Here is a 20,282-nt window from a genome sequence, read left to right as displayed (position 1 = left end):
GCAAAGCAGAGAAGCCGTTATATAAACTGTTGGACTGCCAAGAACACTTACAAACAGGTGCTCAATAAACAGTTGTTGAGCTGAATATAAAGGGCTTTCAGCAGACTCGCTTGTGTTCAGGGCCAGATGAAGGCCAGACGTCTGTCTCCCATTCTCTGCCTTTCCTTTTGTTTCTCCTGGCCCTTCCTCTTATTCTATGTCTCATTCTTCTTTCCTCACTTCTTTTATCTTTTCCTTCTCAGTCTCTCTCCCCTTTATTTCTCACTATTCCGATCACTACACTTGCTGCTCTCTCTCTCCCCAGATTGCTCGTGTTTCACATCCGAGGAGTAGAACAGGAAAGTACTGAACAGGAGGGGTGGGGACTGATGCTCTTGTTTTCCCAGGGTGATTAGCATATCTGTTCGGTGTAGAGGCAAGGGGTCAAATCCAGACTAAGGAAGGAGGGACGGAGGGACTGGAAGGAGAGCGTCAGTGAAGGAGGTCCCAGGGAGGGCGGCTGAACCCTGACTCCATCTTTTGTGCCTCAGGAACTCTATCAGGCACTGGAAATACAGAGAGAAAAGACAGAATCTCAACTCTTGACACATTACAGTCGAGTGGGAAAGTGGGTAAACAGTGATGAGAGCAAAGGGAAGCAAGCCAGAGAAGGCTTTCCAAAGAAAATGACCTTTGAGTTAGCTCTTAGGGGAGGCAACAAGGGGAACAAAGGAGTGGGGGTGTGAGAGAGTATGGCTCATCTGGAGGCCACTTAGCTGTTCGGACCTAGGATGGGAGGAAAGCAGTGGCAGGGTTTGGAATTAAAAGGCTGGCTGAGGTCAACTTACAAAAGGTCCCCTGTGCTAGGTGTAGGGGTTTGGAATATACTCTTTGGAGCAGAGTCTGTTATCAGTTTCTCATTAAAGGATTAGCATGGTATTTTATTTTTTTATTCTATTTCTTTTTCTTTTTTTAGTTTGGTATTTTAGAAAAATCACTCTGGGACCAGAACAGAAGATGGACTGGTAGGGATAGAGGCAGTGAAACCAGTTAGGGGTTACAGCGGTGCATCAGGCAAAGGGTAATGAGGGTATGAATCAACAATGTGAAGCCGGAGGCATATAGATGAATGAAGGAAAGGGGCCCAGAGGAAGAGGAAGACTTTTAGAACTTGAAAATGAATTGGATGTGGAAGTGAGGGGGTGCTGGTAGACACACCTTCCTGAGCCTCCTTCTCCCACTCCTAAATGTCTTGGAATACCAAGAGTGCTAGGTGTCCATTGCTTTTTCCTTGGGCAATTTCTTGCCTTGGAGCAAGGCAACCTTGAGTAATGAGGTACTATCTCCCTTTGGGACCAAGAACAGGTTCTTACTGCTTACTATAAAAGCAAACGATTCCCTGTGCTCACTGTTCTTCAGTTGTGATGCAAACCCATGTGTATGTAGTATTTTTCTGGGGCTTCTGGAGTCTTGTGGGACAAGGTAGGCAAAGAGGACCAATGCAAACATGATGCTCCTGCCACTTGCTGCACGGTGAGTAACAAAGATTTTTGTCTCTGATCCAAGAATCTTGTGTTTTCCTATGAAACGGTAGTGTCTCCTATGCCATAAGTAACAGGCCAAGTTATTAGCTTGTATATTGGGGAAAACCAACCCAGGGCTGGCAGGGAGAAGGATAATTTCCGGCTTGAGTGACTTGGTGTCAAGTGGTGCCTTTTACCAGGAGGAGGAACTGGTGTGTAGGAGCAAGATAATGAAGTTGGTCTCATTGATGTTGATTGTTTTTTACTGACAACTAGGTGTAGTCCTTATAATAGGTATTGACAACCGGAGCTCACTGACCTGTTGGTAAATTCTGCCCCCAACTGAAGCAGGAATAGAAATCCCCAGAGGCTGGCCAATCACACCCCAGCCTGACACTCAGCTTCCCACCTCTGCAGTCCTTTGGTGTATTCTGTTAGTGCTTTCCCAGAATTCAGGCAGGAAATAAACTTCTTAGGAGAAGCCGAGTAATGCGAGTAATCAATTGAGACTTACTCATTTTATTTGGTTAAATGGGAAGCGTTATCCAGTAACTGCAACTCTAGCAAGAAAATCTTTTTCTGGGAACTCCTCACAGACTACCCTCTCCTCTCTCATTTCTGGTGGTTTCAGCAGAGAACCAGTGATGGAAGAAAAAAGGCATTTGGGATGAGAGCGAGAGGCGAGTGACAGTAGAGGAAAGAACTAATCTAAGACATTTTCATCATGGTCAGGGATTCTGTCTACTGCAAGGGCTCAATAAAAGTTTTTGAAAAAATTCTCCATTTGCTTTTTATTATAACCCATTACACAATCCTCAACAATTCCTGTTAATATTTTGATAACTAACATTTTAATACTTTTCTTTAAGGCCTGGATGTGATAAAATAGCTCTGGTCACTTACCCGGTCATTCAAAAGCTGATGGTTTAGAGGTGTCCAGGTACTCATCTTTGTCTGCATTTTGGGACCATCTATGCTTTTTGGTGGTGCAAATGCCATCATGAAATAACGGAATATTTTTCCATAAGAAAAACCATACCTATCAGAAGAAATGAATCTTATAATCTTCAGAATACTAAAAGTACTAATACCATACCATCTTTTAGTACATTGAGAGAGAAAATTGGGAGGGGGGAGAACATTTACCTGGAGAATTTTATAGGTCAGGCACTTTATATGCATGCTCAATTAAAGCTCATAACAATCTGGCAAGGTGGTGGGTTTTAGCTCATTTTATAGATGAAGAAAATGAGGTTCATTGACATTACACACCCTGCCTAAGTTTATACAGACAGTAGGTTGTGGAACTAGAAATCAGATCAGGTCTATTTAAATCACTCTTCGCTAAGAACATACCCTAATGGCCAGAAAGAAGTATTTTAATTTGTAAAATCATAGTGCAATAGAAAGTTCTCCATCCTGGCCCCTTGTGTCTTTCTTCCTCCCCCCTTTGTGATATCTAAGTAACAAGGGTTCTAGCTTGATACCATATTTAAGAAGTAGAATGATGTAATGGACAAAGCCAAGCCTTAGAGATGGACAGATTTGGGTTTACCGGGGGAAATGTGCTATTTTTAGATGCCCAGTATAGGTTTACATTCATTTGATTAAAACATTTTAATTTCCATGAAGAACTACTTTCCCCTCATTGTTTAGAATATGCTGGGTTGGTTAATCAAGGTGGCCTCACCTTCTCCAGCTAAGACGTGGTCATGAGACCAAGCTAAGCCAGTTGGACTGACGCTAGCTCATCCTAAACTTGACAGCTGAGGTGGTTGTTCACAATAGCATCGATGCTCTGTTAAGTTGCTTCTGCTGCCTTATCCCTCAGAAGACCCTTGTCCTTTCTTGCCCATTTTTTGTGAGCCACCTGATATCCTTGCAGTAAATTTCTTCTTCCCACTTACTTACGTTACAAATATTACATTTGCTTACATTAAAAAATTACAAAACTTTTTACCGTTATACAGGTTTGATCCTGGCTTTAAAACTTACTAGCTGCATAATGTTTTGCAAATTATTCAGTCTACCTGAGCATTTAATCTATCTGCATCTACCTTCAACCACTGTTTTGAAGATTGGAGAAAATGGGTCCAGCAGAGTGCCTGACAAATGGGCAGTTTCAGTAACTATTAACTTTCCTGCAATCTTTCTTAGAACTTTACAGAGTGCCTCAAAACCTATCAGAGGGGGGCGCCTGGGTAGTTCAGTTGGTTGAGCATCTGCCTTCAGCTCAGGTCAGGCTCAGGGTCAGGTTCCCTGCTCAGTGGGGAGTCTGCTTCTCCCTTTCCCTCTACCCCTCTCTCTGCTCATGCTCTCTCTCTCTCAAATAAATAAAATTGTAAAAAAAAAAAAAAACTATTAGAGGGCCATAGCAAAATATTTTAAGGTGGAAAACACTTAAAGCAGATTGATGATAGTTTCAATATTACATCCTCAGAGTTTCTGCTTGCTTCTGCCTTCCTTCCTCTCTGAAGGTGGGTTTCACATCAGAAGGTGGTAGTGGTGACTGAGAGAGCCAGGGCTTACCTGCATGATCTATGGGCTCCAAAAATTACTCTACAGAACCAAAGATTGGACAATTAAAAAAACAAACAAACATTACTTTTTGGTTGATATGGGATTCCCCCAAAAGCTAGATCTGAAATCTTTGAGGCTCTCCCTTGACAGGTAATATTCACTCTCAGGTTTGAGTTATAGCTGAGATAAAGCCAGTGTTTGAAAACCACAGGGACATCATTACACAATCCTTCTTGGCAGTTGCCTACTGCCACCAAACCACTGGTATCAAGTGGACTCACATCAGCACTCACGTTCTTCCCAACCTCTAACACCTAATTATCTGAGTCACACATGTTTAACCAAATTGCAAAAGGTATAAGAAATTATTTCATTACAGTATTATTAATTGGCAGCTATAAAAGTATGTGTGAGTGGGCAAATTATAGATACAAAGCATGGTCTCTGAGCCTAGATCTCCCCAGTTAAAAATCACGTATTTCTTTTTTTTTGTATTGTTCTTATTTATGTCTGATCTTTCCTCTTTAAATCAGCTGTTGTTTTTAATCTTTTTTTTTTGAGAGCCATAAAACTCTTCGAGAACATAATGAAAGCTATGAATCCTTTCCCTACAAAACTGCACATGAACATAAAATTTTGCTTACCCCAGGTGAAAAACTCCCGCTATAAGCTGAGAACTTTCTAGTTTGTGGAGGAAACAAGCTAGGCACAATTTCTGAATTAAGACAAAGTAGCTTCTCTTGGGCTTTCCTAAGGCTCTGCACTGGATATTTTCTTTTTCCTGGTTCCTAATAGAAATTATTTGAATTAGACTTTCTTCAATCAGCTTGGTTTTCAGATGGGACTGGCCAAGAGAGACAGCCCTCTTGGTAATATGGTCCTGCTGAAGCATTCAAATGGGGTTGTCCTGCCCTTGCTTTCGTCATTATCCTTTAGTGGTTTTTTCCTCCTTCTTCCATTCCAGAAGATGGGCACTGTACATATCTGCATGCACACACATGTTCACGGCATAAACACTCAGGACGATTACAAAGACAGACATTTTTATATAACGTACACAAGAAAGAAGTGTCCCCACTCTGTCAACAAGACAAAGCAAGTTGTCTTCCTCTCCTTCCACATATAAGCTTGCTGTTGTTTTTGGTGTGACCTCTTTTCACCTTAAGGGCTGTCTTTGAATGTTGATCTTTAATTTTTCTCTGAATGAAATGGAAGAAAGGGGTGCCTGGGTGGCTCAGTCAGTTGAGTGTCTGCCTTCGGCCCGGGTCATGAGCCTGGGGTCCTGGGATTGAGCCCCACATTGGGCTCCCTGCTTAGTGGGGGGTCTTGCTTCTCCCTCTGCTCCTCACCCCACTTGTGCTCTCTCTCTCATAAATAAATAAAATCTTAAAAATATATATTAAAAAAAAGAAAAGGAAGAAAGAGGGTCTTTGGCCCTAATCCTCAATGTAGGGTTCTAGTTCAACAGCTAGGATGGGTCCTCTGGTAAAGTTTCAATGGTCACAAACCTCCAATCCCATTTTCTGAGCCATTCCTCACACTGCAACCATTATTTGACTTTACTAAGGACCTATTAGTCCTGTGTCAGGGGTACAAAGATAAGAGTCTCTGCTTTAATAGAGCATGCAGTCTACTGTTAGAGAGGGTTTTTTGTGGGGTTTTTTTTTTTTTGCAAAAAAATGTATATACTTACAGTGTACAACTTGATATTTTGATATATGTATACATTGTGAAATGATTACGAAGTATTTAACACATCCATCACCTCCCATAGTTACCATTTGTGTGTGTGTGTGTGTGTGTGTGTGTGTGTATGTGTGTGGTGAGAACACTTGAGAACTACTCTCTTACTAGTTTTCAAGTATAAAACATATTATTACTAATTATAGTCACCATGCAGGATATTAGATCTCCAGAACTTACTCATCTTATAACTGAAAGTTTGTACCCTTGGATCAATGTCTCCCCATTTCCTTCACCCCCCAGCCTCTGGTAACCACCATTCTACTAAGGGAAATATTTTTTAAAAGACCAGTTGAGGGGCACCTGGGTGGCTCAGGGGGTTAAGTCTCTGCCTTCAGCTGATCCCAGGGTCCTGGAATGGAACCCAAGTTGGGCTCTCTGCTAGGCGGGGAGTCTGCTTCTTCCTCTCCCTCTGCCTGCTGCTTCCCCTGCCTTTGCATGCTCTCTTTCTCTTCCAAATAAATTAATAAAATCTAAAAAAAAATTTGATTTTTTTAAAAAAGTGACACAGTTGATTGTGTCACTTTTCAGCTCAAAAACCTTCAGAGGCTCTCTGATGGCTACAACATAATCAGAGTCCTTAGCGTGGAAGTCTAGGTCCACTATGAATTTACCTCAATCTACCTTTTCTGCCTCATCCCCCGCTCTCTCCCTTCATGCACTATCTGCCCAGACACAATGAACTTTGGTACAAAACAACTAGTACAGAACTCTGATGCTTCTTTCCTCATGCGGTTTTCTTACGTTGCTCACGTGAATCCTAATCCCAGTGCCACATAATTGGTGCTCAAATATTTGTCAAATCAACTGAATGAACGAATACAATAGTGGTGAAGAAGCAGTTTAAAAATTAAAACTAATAGAAATGTAGGATAAAACTCAGAACATTATGCATTGAGCACTGGAATTAAACTCAGGACTATCGGGGTTTTATTTGGAATTTACAGAGCAGAATAGGATTGAGTTTCTCTGCCAACACACATTGTACATTGCAGTATCATCAGAGAAGAAAATTATATCAACATGAAACAAGGTATGGTTAGATTTAAATACAAATTCATCTTATATTCAACTAGTTAGAAACAAAGCAAAAGCTACACTAAAGACAAAGAGCTAGTGTTTGATAGGCACAGAAATAAATTGTTGTTGTTAATTTCGTAAGTATGAAGCATCTGGCACTTCAACTGCAGTTGAAACGGAGCAAAATGTAATCCCCCGGAGCACTAACAAGGTTTCCGAGAGGCCCAAGAGGATCTCAGAGTGGAGCTCTGAAAAGAGTCTCCATCCTTTTCACGCACTGCCCACTGCTCTCACCTCTTTCAGCTCACCTCCCTCTTCAAGCCTCAAGCGCTGGTGTTGCCATGGCAGCCTTTTCTTTGCCTCTGTCCAGCCCCCACCCTTCTTCCAGTAATCCAATCACTACCTATAAATCCTTTCGCTGGCATCCGGGGTCTCTTAGGCAACAATGTGTGGTCTCTTGATTGGTCAAGAGATTCGGAAGGGTTGGCTCCAAAACTCGGCATACGGATATTAAAAAGCCCGAAGCCAAGAGGGTGGGAGGGGCAGCAATCTCCCAATATAATGCTGGGAGAAAGATGTGTCCAATCCTAACACAAGCAGCACTGACAGGCACTCAAGACATATTTGTGTTCCAACTGAGGTCGACCTACTGAGCATGCCCAATTATATTTCTCTGGTCATTCCGGGGCTCCGAAATGTAAATTCCACTTTTCCGGGTTTTAAGAGTGGCCAACAGGTAAAACAGGGTAGGAGGAAAAAGAACTCGCCGCTGGTTCAATGGAAGAATAGCACCTGCAACCGGAAGTGGAAGGACGTGGGAAAATTGCCCAACAAACAAACTCACAAATGCTTCAACAGGAATTTCAACAGGAATTCAGGCTGACTGACAGATACACCAGGGAACCAGCAGATGGCATGGCTTAATAAGAATAACTACAAATTTCGAAAATTTTACAGCCCGGTCTAATTTAATTAAATCTCTTGAGCACCCGCCATGTAATAAGGGGCAGAGTGAGAACACAAGGATAAAAAAGATCTAATGAGAAAGACTGGAAAATGCAGTGTGTAAATAACAAATATAAGGCCCACATTGATAACTGTTGTGATAGAACTATAAACACGTGCTGGAGAACAACCAAAAATTCAAAATTCCAGACGGAGCTACTTCAGTAAATATAAAGCAGTTCCTATGGGCAGCAGGTAACAACAACAAAAAGACAAAACAAAAACCCCTCAAACCTTCACTATCTTATGCTTCCTAAAGTAGATAAGAATATGCTCTCCTCCAACTTAAACAAATGTAAACCTATGTTTGTATTGTTTCATAGTTTTGAAATAGACAGCATTTGTATATCTCCAACTTGAAATAGAAGAGTGAAGCTCATAGAGATTGTTGCTTCCCCTGAGTTAACAAAGGATCTGTAAGTGGCCAAATTGAAATTGGAACCTAGGTTGTCGGAATTCCAGCCTCGTGGTTTTTCCACATGATCAGGTTGTATGTAAATGAATAAACAAAGCCTTTGGTGGCGGGTAGGGGTCTGGGGGAGGCAGTCAACGCAATACTAAATTACCATGTACAGTATTACCAGTTAACATTTATAGTTTCAAAACGGGTTCATCCAGAAAGAGACCAGTTTTAACAACATGCTATGTCTCTCTGTGAAGTTCCCACTCATTAAAAACTTTCTATTGGTGGTTACAACATGGAATGAAAGAGAGATGGGATAAAAGAAACCATCTCACTTTATCCCTGTTGAATTTGCATAATTTTATACCTGAAAATAAGCTGCCTGTCGACTGTCCTCTCAACCAGCACCCTCTGGGCATCTGCTTATCCAGCACCTCATCCGTCTAACTGCAGATGCTCCTTTCCCCTCTGACCTGAATGACATCAGTCAGGCTATGTTCAGAGTGAACACACCAGCTCAATGTCTGAAATACTTCAACATTACTTCAAACATAAAGATAAATTTAGAGACTACATAAGAAACACCCTTGTATCCCCACCAAAAATTTTAAAAATATTAACATTGTTGCTTCATGTGTGTGATTAACATTCAGAAGCCCCTTTTGTATACTTTACAGATCTGATTCCCCTCTCTGCCTGTCTAGAGGCAACCACTATCTATGAAATTGGTGTGTAACCTACTTGTCCATTTTGTTACGCTTTTTATATGTAAGCATAAACAATATGGCTAGATGTTTTTAAAGAGATACGATAATTTACGTATCTTGTAGTTCGCTTTTTTCTTTTTTTTAAAGATTTTATTTATTTATTTGACAGAGATTGAGACAGTGAGAGAGGGAACACAAGCAGAGGGAGTGGGAGATGGAGAAGCAGGCCTCCTGCTGAGCAGGCTGGGCTTGATCTCTGTGACCTTATCCGAAGGCAGATGCCTAACAACTGAGCAGCCGTCCCTAGTTCGCTTTTTTCAATGTTATATTTTTGAGATTTAATCATGTTGATACATGCAGTGATAATTTCTACATCACTCCCACCTTCCCATTAGAGGTATGATATGTCCTATGCCTGACAGTTTTCATGGGATGGTGTGTGAATTGCATAAAAATACATTAGCTGCACGTCCTCAGAGGTTCTGCAAGTACAAAGGATCTGGTAATACATGAAGCAAGCACACACAGATTTTCACATACACGATTTGCCTCCTCACTCACCCTCAGAAAAGGCAGTGTTGGCTCAACAGGACATACTGACTTGCTTAGAATCAGCTGAAGGATCAGTATTACTTAAAAAAAAAAAACTGTTACTGCACAAATATTTACTAAGAAAATTGAAATGTCACTTCAGTCTCATTTATTATGCTTTTCCCCATAGTTCACCATCTGATGTTAAACTATATTTATGACTGTCTAAGCTCAATACTCATTATTTATTTAACACTTATTGAGTACCTTTTAAAAATTGTGGTAAGGGGCGCCTGGGTGGCTTAGTCGGTTAAGTGGCTGCCTTCGGCTCAGGTCCTGATCCTGGGGTCCTCGGATCGAGCCCCGCATCGGGCTCCCCGCTCAGCGGAGAGCCTGCTTCTTCCTCTCCCTCTGCCTGCCACTCTGCCTACTTGTGCTCTCTCTCTGTCAAATAAATAAATAAATAAAATCTTTAAAAAAAAATAAAAAAAAATAAAAATTGTGGGGAAATACACTTCACATAAAATTTACCATTTTAACCATTGTTTAAGTGTACAGTTGAGTAGTGGCAAGTATACTCACATTGTTGTGCAACAGGATCAATATTACTTTAAGACCCATGTGCTATCAACAGAACAAAATGATGCCTGTGACGTCTAGCTTGCAAAGGGAGGAAAAGGAAGCGAAAGGTAGGTAAAACAGCATAGTAAAAAGGACACTTTGGCTTTGAATGAATCCGGACTCCTATTAAAAAGCTGCGTGACCCTGGGTAAGTCATTTAACCTTTCTGAGCGTTCTTTTCCTCGTCTGAAAAACGAGAGATTGGGTTTAGATGACTTTTAAGGACTCTTTCAGCTCTGAAATGATTTATGTAGAAGAGGAGGGAAACATTTTCTACGGAGAAAAAGATCGGGTAATGCTACCAATAACCACAAGCTCCACCTGGGCACTAAGGTGTTGGCCACGCGGATATAAACTGTTCCCAGGCAGGTATCCAGTCTAATCTGTTGTTTAAGCGTGAAGCTCTGCAACACGCCAGACGCTTACTCCTATCTGCACCCAGTGCCACCCTCAACATCCGTAACCTTACTCTTGACAACTCCAATCCCCGGGGGTCCCTAGGTCAGCACACTAGTTCTCAGAACAGGTTTTCGCGGTCTTGCAAGAACAGCATCCCGGGCTTGGGTGATGATGAGTCGCCGCGCTTTCTCAGCAGGGAAGGTAGGGCTTTGCAAAGAGGACTGAGTGCATTTAAGAAAAACGTTTCCAGAGTTCAAAAGCCCTCCGCCGGGGCAGGACAGTGCAAGGCGTCAACCGAGGCACGAGGTAGGGAACAACCCAGCCCAGGGAGCCGGTACCTCTCAGCCGGGCTCAAAATGGGAGCGTTCGGTCGAGTGTGCGCAGCGCGCCTGCGTCGTGCGTGCGCGCGCGGGCTTGCCCGCTCCCCGGGCCGCGCGCGCCGGCGCTCCCGAAAGCTCGCGTTCGCTCCGAGGCGGCGCGCGCTGTTGGTCCTCGCTGGCTCCGTTTACCTGAGGGACCCACGGCCGCCCCGGGCCGGCGCTGCAGCCCCCTTGGAGCCCGGCCCCGAGGTGTGAGGTGAGCGACGAGGCGTGCGGCTCCCCGTCCGGCTTAGCTGGAAAAGGGCGCGGGCAGTGTGGGGAATGAGGAGGTGCCGCCGCGGCTGCCCGCTCCTCTGCCTAACCCTGTGCTGAGGAGCCACCAGCAGCTCCGGCACCTCCTCCTCAGGGATCGTTATTCTCGTCGCGGCCAAAACAAAAGCCTTCGGCGCCAGGCTGTGTGTGGGGGGGTGTCGGAGGGGCTCCTCGGGACCCACGGCGGGCCGGAGGGGTGCGGAGGAGCCGAGTTTGGGGTGCGGGCTGAGGTGGGCAAATGCTCGGGAGATTATTAACCCTCTGCATCCTAAACCCGCTCTGGGCAACCTGTGCGAGTGTGGACCACGGCTCCCTCTCCGCCACCCCCGGCCCAAACCCTAGGCGGAGGAGGACGTTTGGGGTGGGCGCCCACTCCGTGGGTCGGCGCCGCGGGGGCGCGTGGCGCTCTTCGCTCGCGGGAGCGTGGGTGGAGGACGCGGTGGCGGCGGCGGCGGCCGGGGGGAGGACAATGCATCTAGGGCTCCGGCGCCCCGGGCGCTTGGGGCGGGCCCGAGACCCACGTTAGAATTGCCCCTTGCCTAGATGTTGTTTTAGCATTTGGCCGACCTCTTATTTCCAACGCCTAAAAGTTGTCCCCTCCATCCCATCAGTTTCCAAAGTCTGCACTCCCTCCCAAATGCTTCCCCCAGCTGCCCTCTTTTATGCTAATGTGTATTTGCCGTGAGGGTACTGTTGGGTAATTAATAGATGGCCTCTCAAATAAAGGTGCTGTAAAAAACATTTCAAGACATTTTAACATCTTCCCAGAAGCTCGTTAAATCTCAGGAGTCTTGGAGTTAGGTGCCTCCTTGTAAGAGAAAGAGGGCTTTTTCTTTCTTTTTTTTAGAACAAAAGCGCATGCCATTAATTTAGGCATGGGATAGATTTGAGGTTGAAAAATATCTACCCAATAAAGGAGGTCCAATTTTTTGCCCAGAATTAAAATGAAATTTTGAATTTTGGTTCCTTTCTGAATTTGGGCAGATGCAGCAGCAGAGCAGAACAACAGCTATAAAAATGACTGCTGTATAAAAGTATCCAAAACAAAATCTTATTTTATAAAAGTAGTTTTGACAGACTCTAACGTTTATTTGCGGGAATTGGGTTACTTTGCAAAGCCAATACCGCAAGAGCAAGGAAACAAAGACCTGAATGACGTGAGGGATGTTACCTCCCTCTTCAACCTTCTTTTAGTCTTTAGTGGTGTGCTGACAGTCTAAGGAATAGATAAATCCTTCGTTCTGTTGTTAAGAAGCAAGATAATGCTTCCCATCCATACTTTTAAGCAAATCAATACTATCTTTTTCCTCCAGGAAAAAAAAGGGGGGGGGGAACATTTACATGAACTACCAAACCACAGCATAAGGGTAAAAAGATTCAGAGTTAGGGAAAGTAGGAAAGAGGCGTGAAAGCTTAATGGGTGGGCTTGAAGGGATGGAGTTGAAGATAAAATATAATTAAGATGCAGTCCTTCTCTTACCCTCTTGCCTTTTATTTAGTGGAATAACATGTTCCTCCTCTACCCACCAGATGTTTTGAAGCTATCAGGAGAATAAGTAAATAATAAAATCTACCATCCTGCCTTCTCTTTCCTACTTTTTTTTTTTTATCTCATCCACTTACTAATATTCTCTACCTCTACACTTCTAAATCTATAACAGTGTCCCATTAATAGTAGAAGAAATGACTGTTGGGCTCTTTCATTCTTTTCCCCATCTTAGCTACTATATTTTTTTGAGCTTTATTTTGTGCTTTGAACATTTAGGTAGATTTTTCTTGGGAGTTCCATGATTGAGGTATTTGAAGTAGGGAACGTTGAGAGGAATTTAATAAAGTGCACATTCTTCCTTTGTATAGTACAGTGTGGAAGTCTTTGTCATTGGGGAAGGAGAAAGGAGTTTTTCACTCATAATAAGTCTTCTGTTTCCCACTTCAGGAAAAACTCTCTCTACCCATCTTAAATTTCAAATTACTTTGTTAGTAAAACTATAAGATTGTATACTCAAAAGTAATTCTGAGCATATTAGTTTGTTGATATTAGGCTTCTGTTGACTTTATTTTCTTTAGGAAATGTGGTAGGAAACAGTTCTTACATCTTTACCTTTCACAGAGGAGAGTGATGTGTTGGTGTCATGTTTTATTTATTTTTTAACTCCTAAAACTCTAGAACTGTGGCTGCTTAAACCTGTAGCTGCCCACAAAAAGAGCAATAATGCAAATAAAAAGAATGATTTGGAAAATGTCTGCTGAAGAAATTATTCAATATAGATTTGAGGAAAGAGTAACAGCTCTTTACTGGCTAGGAAGGAGTTTTAACTGATGATTGCATCAAATGCTTTTCACTTCATTATCCTGAGAACTATTGACACTTGGTGGATCCAAGGAATGAAGTATATAACTAGGCTAGTGAGCTTAAAAAGAAAAAAAAAAGTCCTGGTTTCTAAATTTTATCTCACTGAAATAGTTTTATAGTCAAAGTATACAAACCTTGCTAAGGGAAAAAGTTGGGCTTGATATTAGGGGATTTTTCTGATGAGTAGATCTTAATTGGAAGGGGAAACTGGGCTGGAATTTCAATCCAATTTTTTTTTTTTTTTTTTTTAGTTCAGAATCTGGTCATCTTTTTACTTTCCATTTTGTTTTTTTGAAGATTTTATTTTGTAAAGTAATCCCTATACCCAGCGTGGGGCTCGAACTCACAACTCCAAAATTAAGAGTCACGTGCTCCACCCACTGAGCCAGCAAGATGCCCCATTAAGTCTCCATTTTTCTTTTCAGGTTAGTTTTAAAAGATCTTCTGCTTTCTTTAGTCTTAAAAGTAATTTTTAATTTGTAAAATGGCCTGGATTTTGATCCAGTCATTGATACCTATCATTCACTTTAATTTTGAACCTAGATGTGTTTGTTTTTCCTGTTTGGTTTTTTTAAGCCCTATCATCACTCAGCACATTGGATGGTTGGGTTATTTGTGGAAATAGGTAGATGCCCAGATGGACTTTAAAAATTAGAGAGATGACATAGAGCAGAAAAGGGATCCTCATTCAGAGATTAATAGGAATCTAAGCCCTATGAATTAAATATGAAGCTATATAAACTTAACAACCAGGAAACAAAATTTTGAGAATGAATTCATTTTTAAATAATAAGATGTGGAAAACAAAAGGCCAGAGGACGCGTGGATTTTAGGAAAAGGAAAGTAATACTTAGCACAGTGAATATGCTCTGAGTCTATTTTGTTTCTCTTACAATACAGTAATTTCCCTTAAAGGAGAAACTTCGTTATTTAGAGGTAGTCATTGCTAATCCTTGCAGTGCGTTCTTGGAAAACTGAAAGAAGACAAAGAATATCGCCCCTGTTCCAACTGTAGCCACTGTGTGTGAGGCAGCCTTCAGATAGTATTTCTGAATTGGAGATGCAAAATGTTGTTTATATTTATAAGGGGTCCAGAAAATTAAATCTAAACCGAGAATAATGAAATGGATCATTTTCTGTACAAAAAGTATGAATTGGAATAGAATTACTGAACCTAATGTTTTGCAGGACCCTCTTCACATCCCTCAGGACCTTTGTCAGTGTTTCTTCAGGATTCAGCCTGCTTTCCTCTTCACAGTTGCCACCTCCTGCTTTTCCCACCTAAGTTCTTTGGGTCTGGTTTCACAGCCAGCCTGGAAAGACAGTCTTCCAAAATTGAATCTCCTACCCCTTTATTGCTGCTGTTCAGGACAAATACTCAGCTTATTTTATTTTAAGGGCTTTTACAGTTTAACTGGTAATTAGGGAGTATCAGATTCCTGATATTACACATTTATAAAAATGAGATGTCCTTTTGTTTTCTGATGGAATGATAATCAGGCAACTTAATCAGTTTTCCATGTATCTTACATTGCTCTATGGAGAAGTGAGTGTGCCTCTCTTCCCGCAGGTAGGACATGAACAGCTGTTGCCACATCACTCACTTTTTGATGGCCCCTGGTCCCTGAAGCTGTTTGCTCCAGTTATGTTCACTCAGCAGGTCCCTTTATTTATTTGAGATACTGCAGATTCCGATAGTAAACAATATCAATAAGAATGCCAAAATGACTGTTAACCTTTGTTTAATGAGTTGCTGTATTTTGGCAGGACCTCTTTGGGTCCAGGATCGTCTCCATTTCCTGCAGGTCTGGAACTTCAACTTACAGCTTTTCCATAGATGACCCTACCTTAGGAAAAATGACTTTTGCTACCCACACAATCCTGTTTAGAAGTGGTATCTCATTGTTATTGAAGAGCAATTTGGAATATCTATCAAAAGTTCTTTTAAAATGTGCCTACTATTTGATTCAGCTGATCGGTGATCTGATTTTTATCAATACTGAAAATCAGTTTTTACTCAAACTACAATAATTGATCATCATTTTTTTCCTTTTCTTACTGCCTGCAATAGGGCATTAGAGTGTCCCTTGGCTTGTTGCTTAATTAGCAGCCAATAAATCAGTGATTCAACTAGTATTTATTCTTGTTAGCTAGTCAGCACACATTGGGAGGTTTATCAGAGTTAATTATTCCAATACACAGAATAACGTACCGTAGGTTCTTTTATAAAATCTCAGAGCATTTATAATATATTTAAGCAATTGAAATAGTTTTATTCTCTGCATATGTTTTTTGACAGAAATGGGATATGTATGCTGTTTAGAAAATTGTTTTAATTTTATTTTTTACTTACTGTATTGTTACGTCTTACCATGTCAGTAAATAGAGATCTTGCTCATCATTTTTAGTGACTATATAATATTCCACCATGTGGTTGTACCATAGTTTTTTTTTTTTTAATGAATCCCTTATTGGTAGACTTTTCAGTTATTTCTAGTTTTTTATTTTATAAACAGTGTTACTCTCACATATATTGGTTATGCATCATGTGTACTTGTGTGCTTACTTAGAATAAATTATAGATTTGTTGCATCAAATTTTGCACATTTTAAGGGTTTTTGAGGTAAGTAGCCGTTTTTAAAATACCAAGCGGTTTACAGTAGTATTTCTAATTGTTGGAATGTTGAAAATGTTCTTTTTTCTGCATCCTCTCCCATACTGTGTTCTTTCATTGTTATTTCTGCCTGTCTGGCAAAAATGTTCTCTCATACTTGCATTTTTTTTATTATTAGTAAAGTCAGATATCTTCGTGTGTTTGTTGGTTTTTGTTCATTCATAAATTTATGTCCTTTTCCCATTTTTCTATTAAAGTGTTTATCTGCTTTTATTTTTTATGGGCCCAGCACGCTTCCGCTGCGCCACTCTGCTTCTGCTTTTATTTTTTAAATTTGTTTTAGGTATTACTTTCTCTAAGCATAAAATTATATTTAAATATACCTGTACTCTTTTTTTTTTTTAAGAATTTATTTATTTATTTGACAGAGAGAGACAGCTAGAGAGGGAACACAAGCAGGGGGAGTGGGAGAGGGAGAAGCAGGCTTCCCGCTGAGCAGGGAGCCTGATCCCAGGACCCTGGGACCATGACCTGAGCCAAAGGCAGACACTTAATGACTGAGCCACCCAGGCGCCCCTATACCTGTACTCTTTTAAATTACTTTATTTTAGGGTAGAATTTCTCAAAACGTGACTTATGGACCATTTGTAACAGTACCTGAGGTGACTGTTAGAATGTAGTTCGTTCTCCAGAGATTCAGATTTCTAGACTTCTAAGGGGAACCATGAATCTACCACACATTAAAATTGGAGAACCTCTTATTTGGAGGAAATATAAATTGTTTTAAGATTTTTAGTGCCTTATTTTCTTTTTGTCTTACTGAATTCACTTTTTATTTCAATAATCAAACTACAGTCTTTTTTAATTTTTTTAATTTTTTAAAGATTTTATTTATTTGAGAGAGAGAGAATGAAAGACAGAGAGCACGAGAGGGAAGAGGGTCAGAGGGAGAAGCAGACTCCCTGTCGAGCAGGGAGCCCGATGCGGGACTCGATCCCAGGACTCTAGGATCATGACCTGAGCCGAAGGCAGTCGCTTAACCAACTGAGCCACCCAGGCGCCCCATAAACTACAGTCTTAAAATAGTAAGATTTTCATCTTACTCCAGCCTAACAATAGATTTTACAGAAGTGTTTTGATATATGGTAATTTGGGTGTTGTATTACATAAAGGAAACTTTTATAAGACAGTGGGAAGCTTCACTTGTACATGAGGCAAAAGGAATAATTTAGAGGAAATCAGGTAAAATAAAGTAGGTAGAAGTATAAGGGGGTGTCCTCTAGTTTTAAAAACCCAATGAGGTATTTCTCATTCCTTCTTTTATATGGTAGTCTTCCTTGAACCCACAAATTTGAAACACCTGTTTGAAAAATTAGTTTAGGGGCACCTGGGTAGATCAGTCCATTAAGCATCTGCCTTTGGCTCAGGTCATGATCTCAGGATCAAACCCCGCACTGGGCTCCCTGCTCAACAGAGAGCCTGCTTCTCCCTCTTCCACTCCCCTGCTTGTGCTCTCTCTCTCTCTGTCAAATAAATAAATAAAATCTTAAAAAAAAATAGTCTAAATGAAATTTGAAAAATTATTGGTATTACTATGTATATAGTCAAAAAAGGAGCAATGTTCTCTAGTTTTTTTTTTTTAGTTGCAAGCAGATGAACATGCAGCATAAACAATAAACTACAAAGACTAAACTTATATGGATATTTTAATACTGTAACCAAATAAAGCTTTCAGTAGTTATTTGACACATATTTAATGATATGCATAATTGTTACTGTGTTGCACGTAATTAAGCTTAAATATGAACGACTGTGTTTACTACGAGTTTTCTATAGCCAGACCTCACATTTCTGGGGCCAGCTCGAAGGAGGAAAAAAATATGGCAGGCCAGGAAGCTGTCACAAAGATCTCTGACTTAGAGATTTTGCGTAGAGAGAATAGTCATTTGGGGCAGAGATTACTCCTAACTTTAGTATTCCTAATTCTTAGTATTCCTAATTCATAGACTTTCCTTTTCCCTTCCACCGCTCAATACCATGTACTAGAGGAAGAAATTGGAAAGATTCAGCCACTGCTTTATTTTCTCCAAATAATTTTTTCTACTTAGTAACTAAAGCTTCGGATGCAGAGTTCCCAGGCATTGATAGTGAACAAAGAACAGTTTCTTTCCCTGCTTCAGTGAAACCAGTCCGGGTCTCAAGGTCTGAGCCATCATGGGCTTTGGTATTTAAGTTGTCCTATTAACTTGGGTCTCTGAGAGTTTCTGAACCTGAACTCATGTTTTTTTGAACATAGGCTGTCCACAGCAAACACAGAAATAACTAATGTATATAAAACAAAATGAAATTAAATTTAACATCATTATTAAGCCAAATGAAAGTATGATAGCTTAGTAAATGCTTTTTCCTTCCAGACCTACCTTTCATTCTGCCCACACCCTCTCAGCCCCAAATAAGATATGTATTCTTGCCTCTGGAAAAGTAGGGGCAAGTCAAAAGAATCTAAAGCTTAGTGGAAACTGTACTGGGAATCATCCCTATTCCTGCTGTGATTTTTTTTTTTTTAGGGTTTTTTTATTCTCTGCAGCCTGGCTGTGCAATGAAACATTTGTTAGTCAAATATTTCTACATCTATGATACCATTTTTGCACTATCTAAAATGATGATGTAATGTTGGAAAAATTTCTTGGTAGTACTTTTAGAACCTTCTATTTGCCAGTTCAGTATTGGTTGATGGAGATAGCCCTTGTATAACTGTAATTTAGTAATAAAATTACCTAATGTTTGATGCTGCTTTACCATTTTATAAAGTACTTTTACATATATTATCTCATAATTGACTCAGATAGCATCCATGTAAGAGAGTATTTTCAGGAGGAAAAATTCTGAGTTTAGAGAAGTTAAATGATATGTTTACACTTACACAACTAATAAGGGACTTAAATTCATATCTTTCAATTTATTTATATTTCACTGTTTTCACAGATACCTTCTGCCAAGTCAATTAATGTAAAAATGCACTATTAATGATTAAAATACATATAAATTTTAAATTCAATAGTTTTGGTTATAAATATGGCAGATATTTAAAGATTTTATTTATTTGTCTAGGTATGGCAGATATTTAAATTTAGTACAACAGCATAAGAACTTTTCAAAATGGATCAATTATATCTTGTGACAAATGAAAACTGCCATTCTAGATAAGAAATTAAACCATATGTTATATAAACAATTGAAGGAAGAAAATTTGCCTTTAAATTCTGTTTAAGGATTGTTTTAGTATATCTATAGCATAAATGATAAAGTAGAAAAACGATACTATGTCTCTGAAATACCCATGTATTTTATCTATGAGGTCAGTATGATATCTCTCATCAAAGATTGTTTTCTTTATTTCTCTTTCTCGTAGTTCGTTGTTGGTGTATGGGAACACAACTGATTTTTGTATATTGATTTTGTATCCTACAACTTTACGGAACTCATCAAAGACTTTAGTATCAAGACTACAATATTTTGAGAGGAAATTACTGATATTTCCCATTAAAAAAAGTACTTTTCAGATATTTCAATCAAAGGAAGAAATAGCTCTTCTCCTAAGATGGAATCTATTGTTTGGGAATGTGGTTGATCAGCTTGATATGTTGGCCAAATGTGCCCTATGTAATAAAATGAAAAGAAGAGACAAGATGATGTCATTTTCCCGTATTGTGAAACCAAAAACAAATGCCTTTTGTGAGACCAAGCTAACAAACCTCTGACGGTGCAAAGAGTATTTAACTGTTTGAAGAACTTAACAGTAAGATATAGAAGAAATACTTTCAAGCTGAGACCTGCAGGTGTATAAAGATCTAAAATACATATTGAGTAGGCCTGATCATCCAAATCTCATTCAGATCCAGGAAGGATGGCTATGAGTTGGATCGTCTTCTACTTTTGGCCCTTGACTATGTTTGTGGGACATATAGGTGGGCACAGTTTGTTTTCTTGTGAACCTATTACCTTGAGGATGTGCCAAGATTTGCCTTATAATACTACCTTCATGCCTAATCTTCTGAATCACTATGACCAACAGACAGCAGCTTTAGCAATGGAGGTAAGACTTGATCTATTATTTGACGTATCTAAGACGATGATTCTTATATTGTCTTATTAACTAATCTAATGAATGTGTCTGATTAAAAAAAAGCAGAAGAATGTTATTTTTAACTATATCTTGTACATTAAGAAGT

General features: G+C 40.2%; 2 protein-coding genes across 10 annotated transcripts in view; one reads left to right on the top strand and one right to left on the bottom strand.

Annotated features, from left to right (window-relative positions):
• FBXO16 (F-box protein 16) overlaps positions 1 to 10,795 on the bottom strand; it is a 65,496-nt gene extending 54,701 nt beyond the window's left edge. For 4 of the 7 annotated variants that reach the window (XR_012378098.1, XM_073892532.1, XM_073892533.1 and 1 more), the window contains exons 1-3: positions 7,080 to 7,149; positions 4,667 to 5,006; positions 2,406 to 2,541 (exon numbers count right to left, since the gene is read on the bottom strand). Coding sequence is in view for 6 of the 7 variants with exons in the window: in XM_073892532.1 (XP_073748633.1) it covers positions 2,406 to 2,541; positions 4,667 to 4,914 (384 nt within the window). In the remaining variant the exon portion in view is untranslated. Of the gene's footprint in view, positions 1 to 2,405; positions 2,542 to 4,666; positions 5,007 to 7,079; positions 7,203 to 9,698; positions 9,824 to 10,521 lie in introns of those variants that run through there. The other 3 variants (XM_073892535.1, XM_073892536.1, XM_025873936.2) reach the window with 3 other exon arrangements.
• Positions 10,796 to 10,898: 103 nt separating this feature from the next.
• FZD3 (frizzled class receptor 3) overlaps positions 10,899 to 20,282 on the top strand; it is a 101,795-nt gene continuing 92,411 nt past the window's right edge. The window contains exons 1-3 of one of the 3 annotated variants that reach the window (XM_073892529.1): positions 10,935 to 11,027; positions 13,734 to 13,861; positions 19,463 to 20,146. In XM_073892529.1, the coding sequence (XP_073748630.1) occupies positions 19,958 to 20,146 (189 nt within the window). In that variant the 5' untranslated portion in view covers positions 10,935 to 11,027; positions 13,734 to 13,861; positions 19,463 to 19,957. Of the gene's footprint in view, positions 11,028 to 11,218; positions 11,314 to 13,733; positions 13,862 to 19,462; positions 20,147 to 20,282 lie in introns of those variants that run through there. The other 2 variants (XM_025874018.2, XM_073892530.1) reach the window with 2 other exon arrangements.

Source organism: Callorhinus ursinus, unplaced genomic scaffold (genome assembly GCF_003265705.2).
Source record: "Callorhinus ursinus isolate GAN/ISIS: 27379988/994484 unplaced genomic scaffold, GSC_fseal_2.0 scaffold4, whole genome shotgun sequence".
NCBI lineage: Eukaryota > Metazoa > Chordata > Mammalia > Carnivora > Otariidae > Callorhinus > Callorhinus ursinus.
This window is presented reverse-complemented; position numbering and strand designations above follow the sequence as displayed.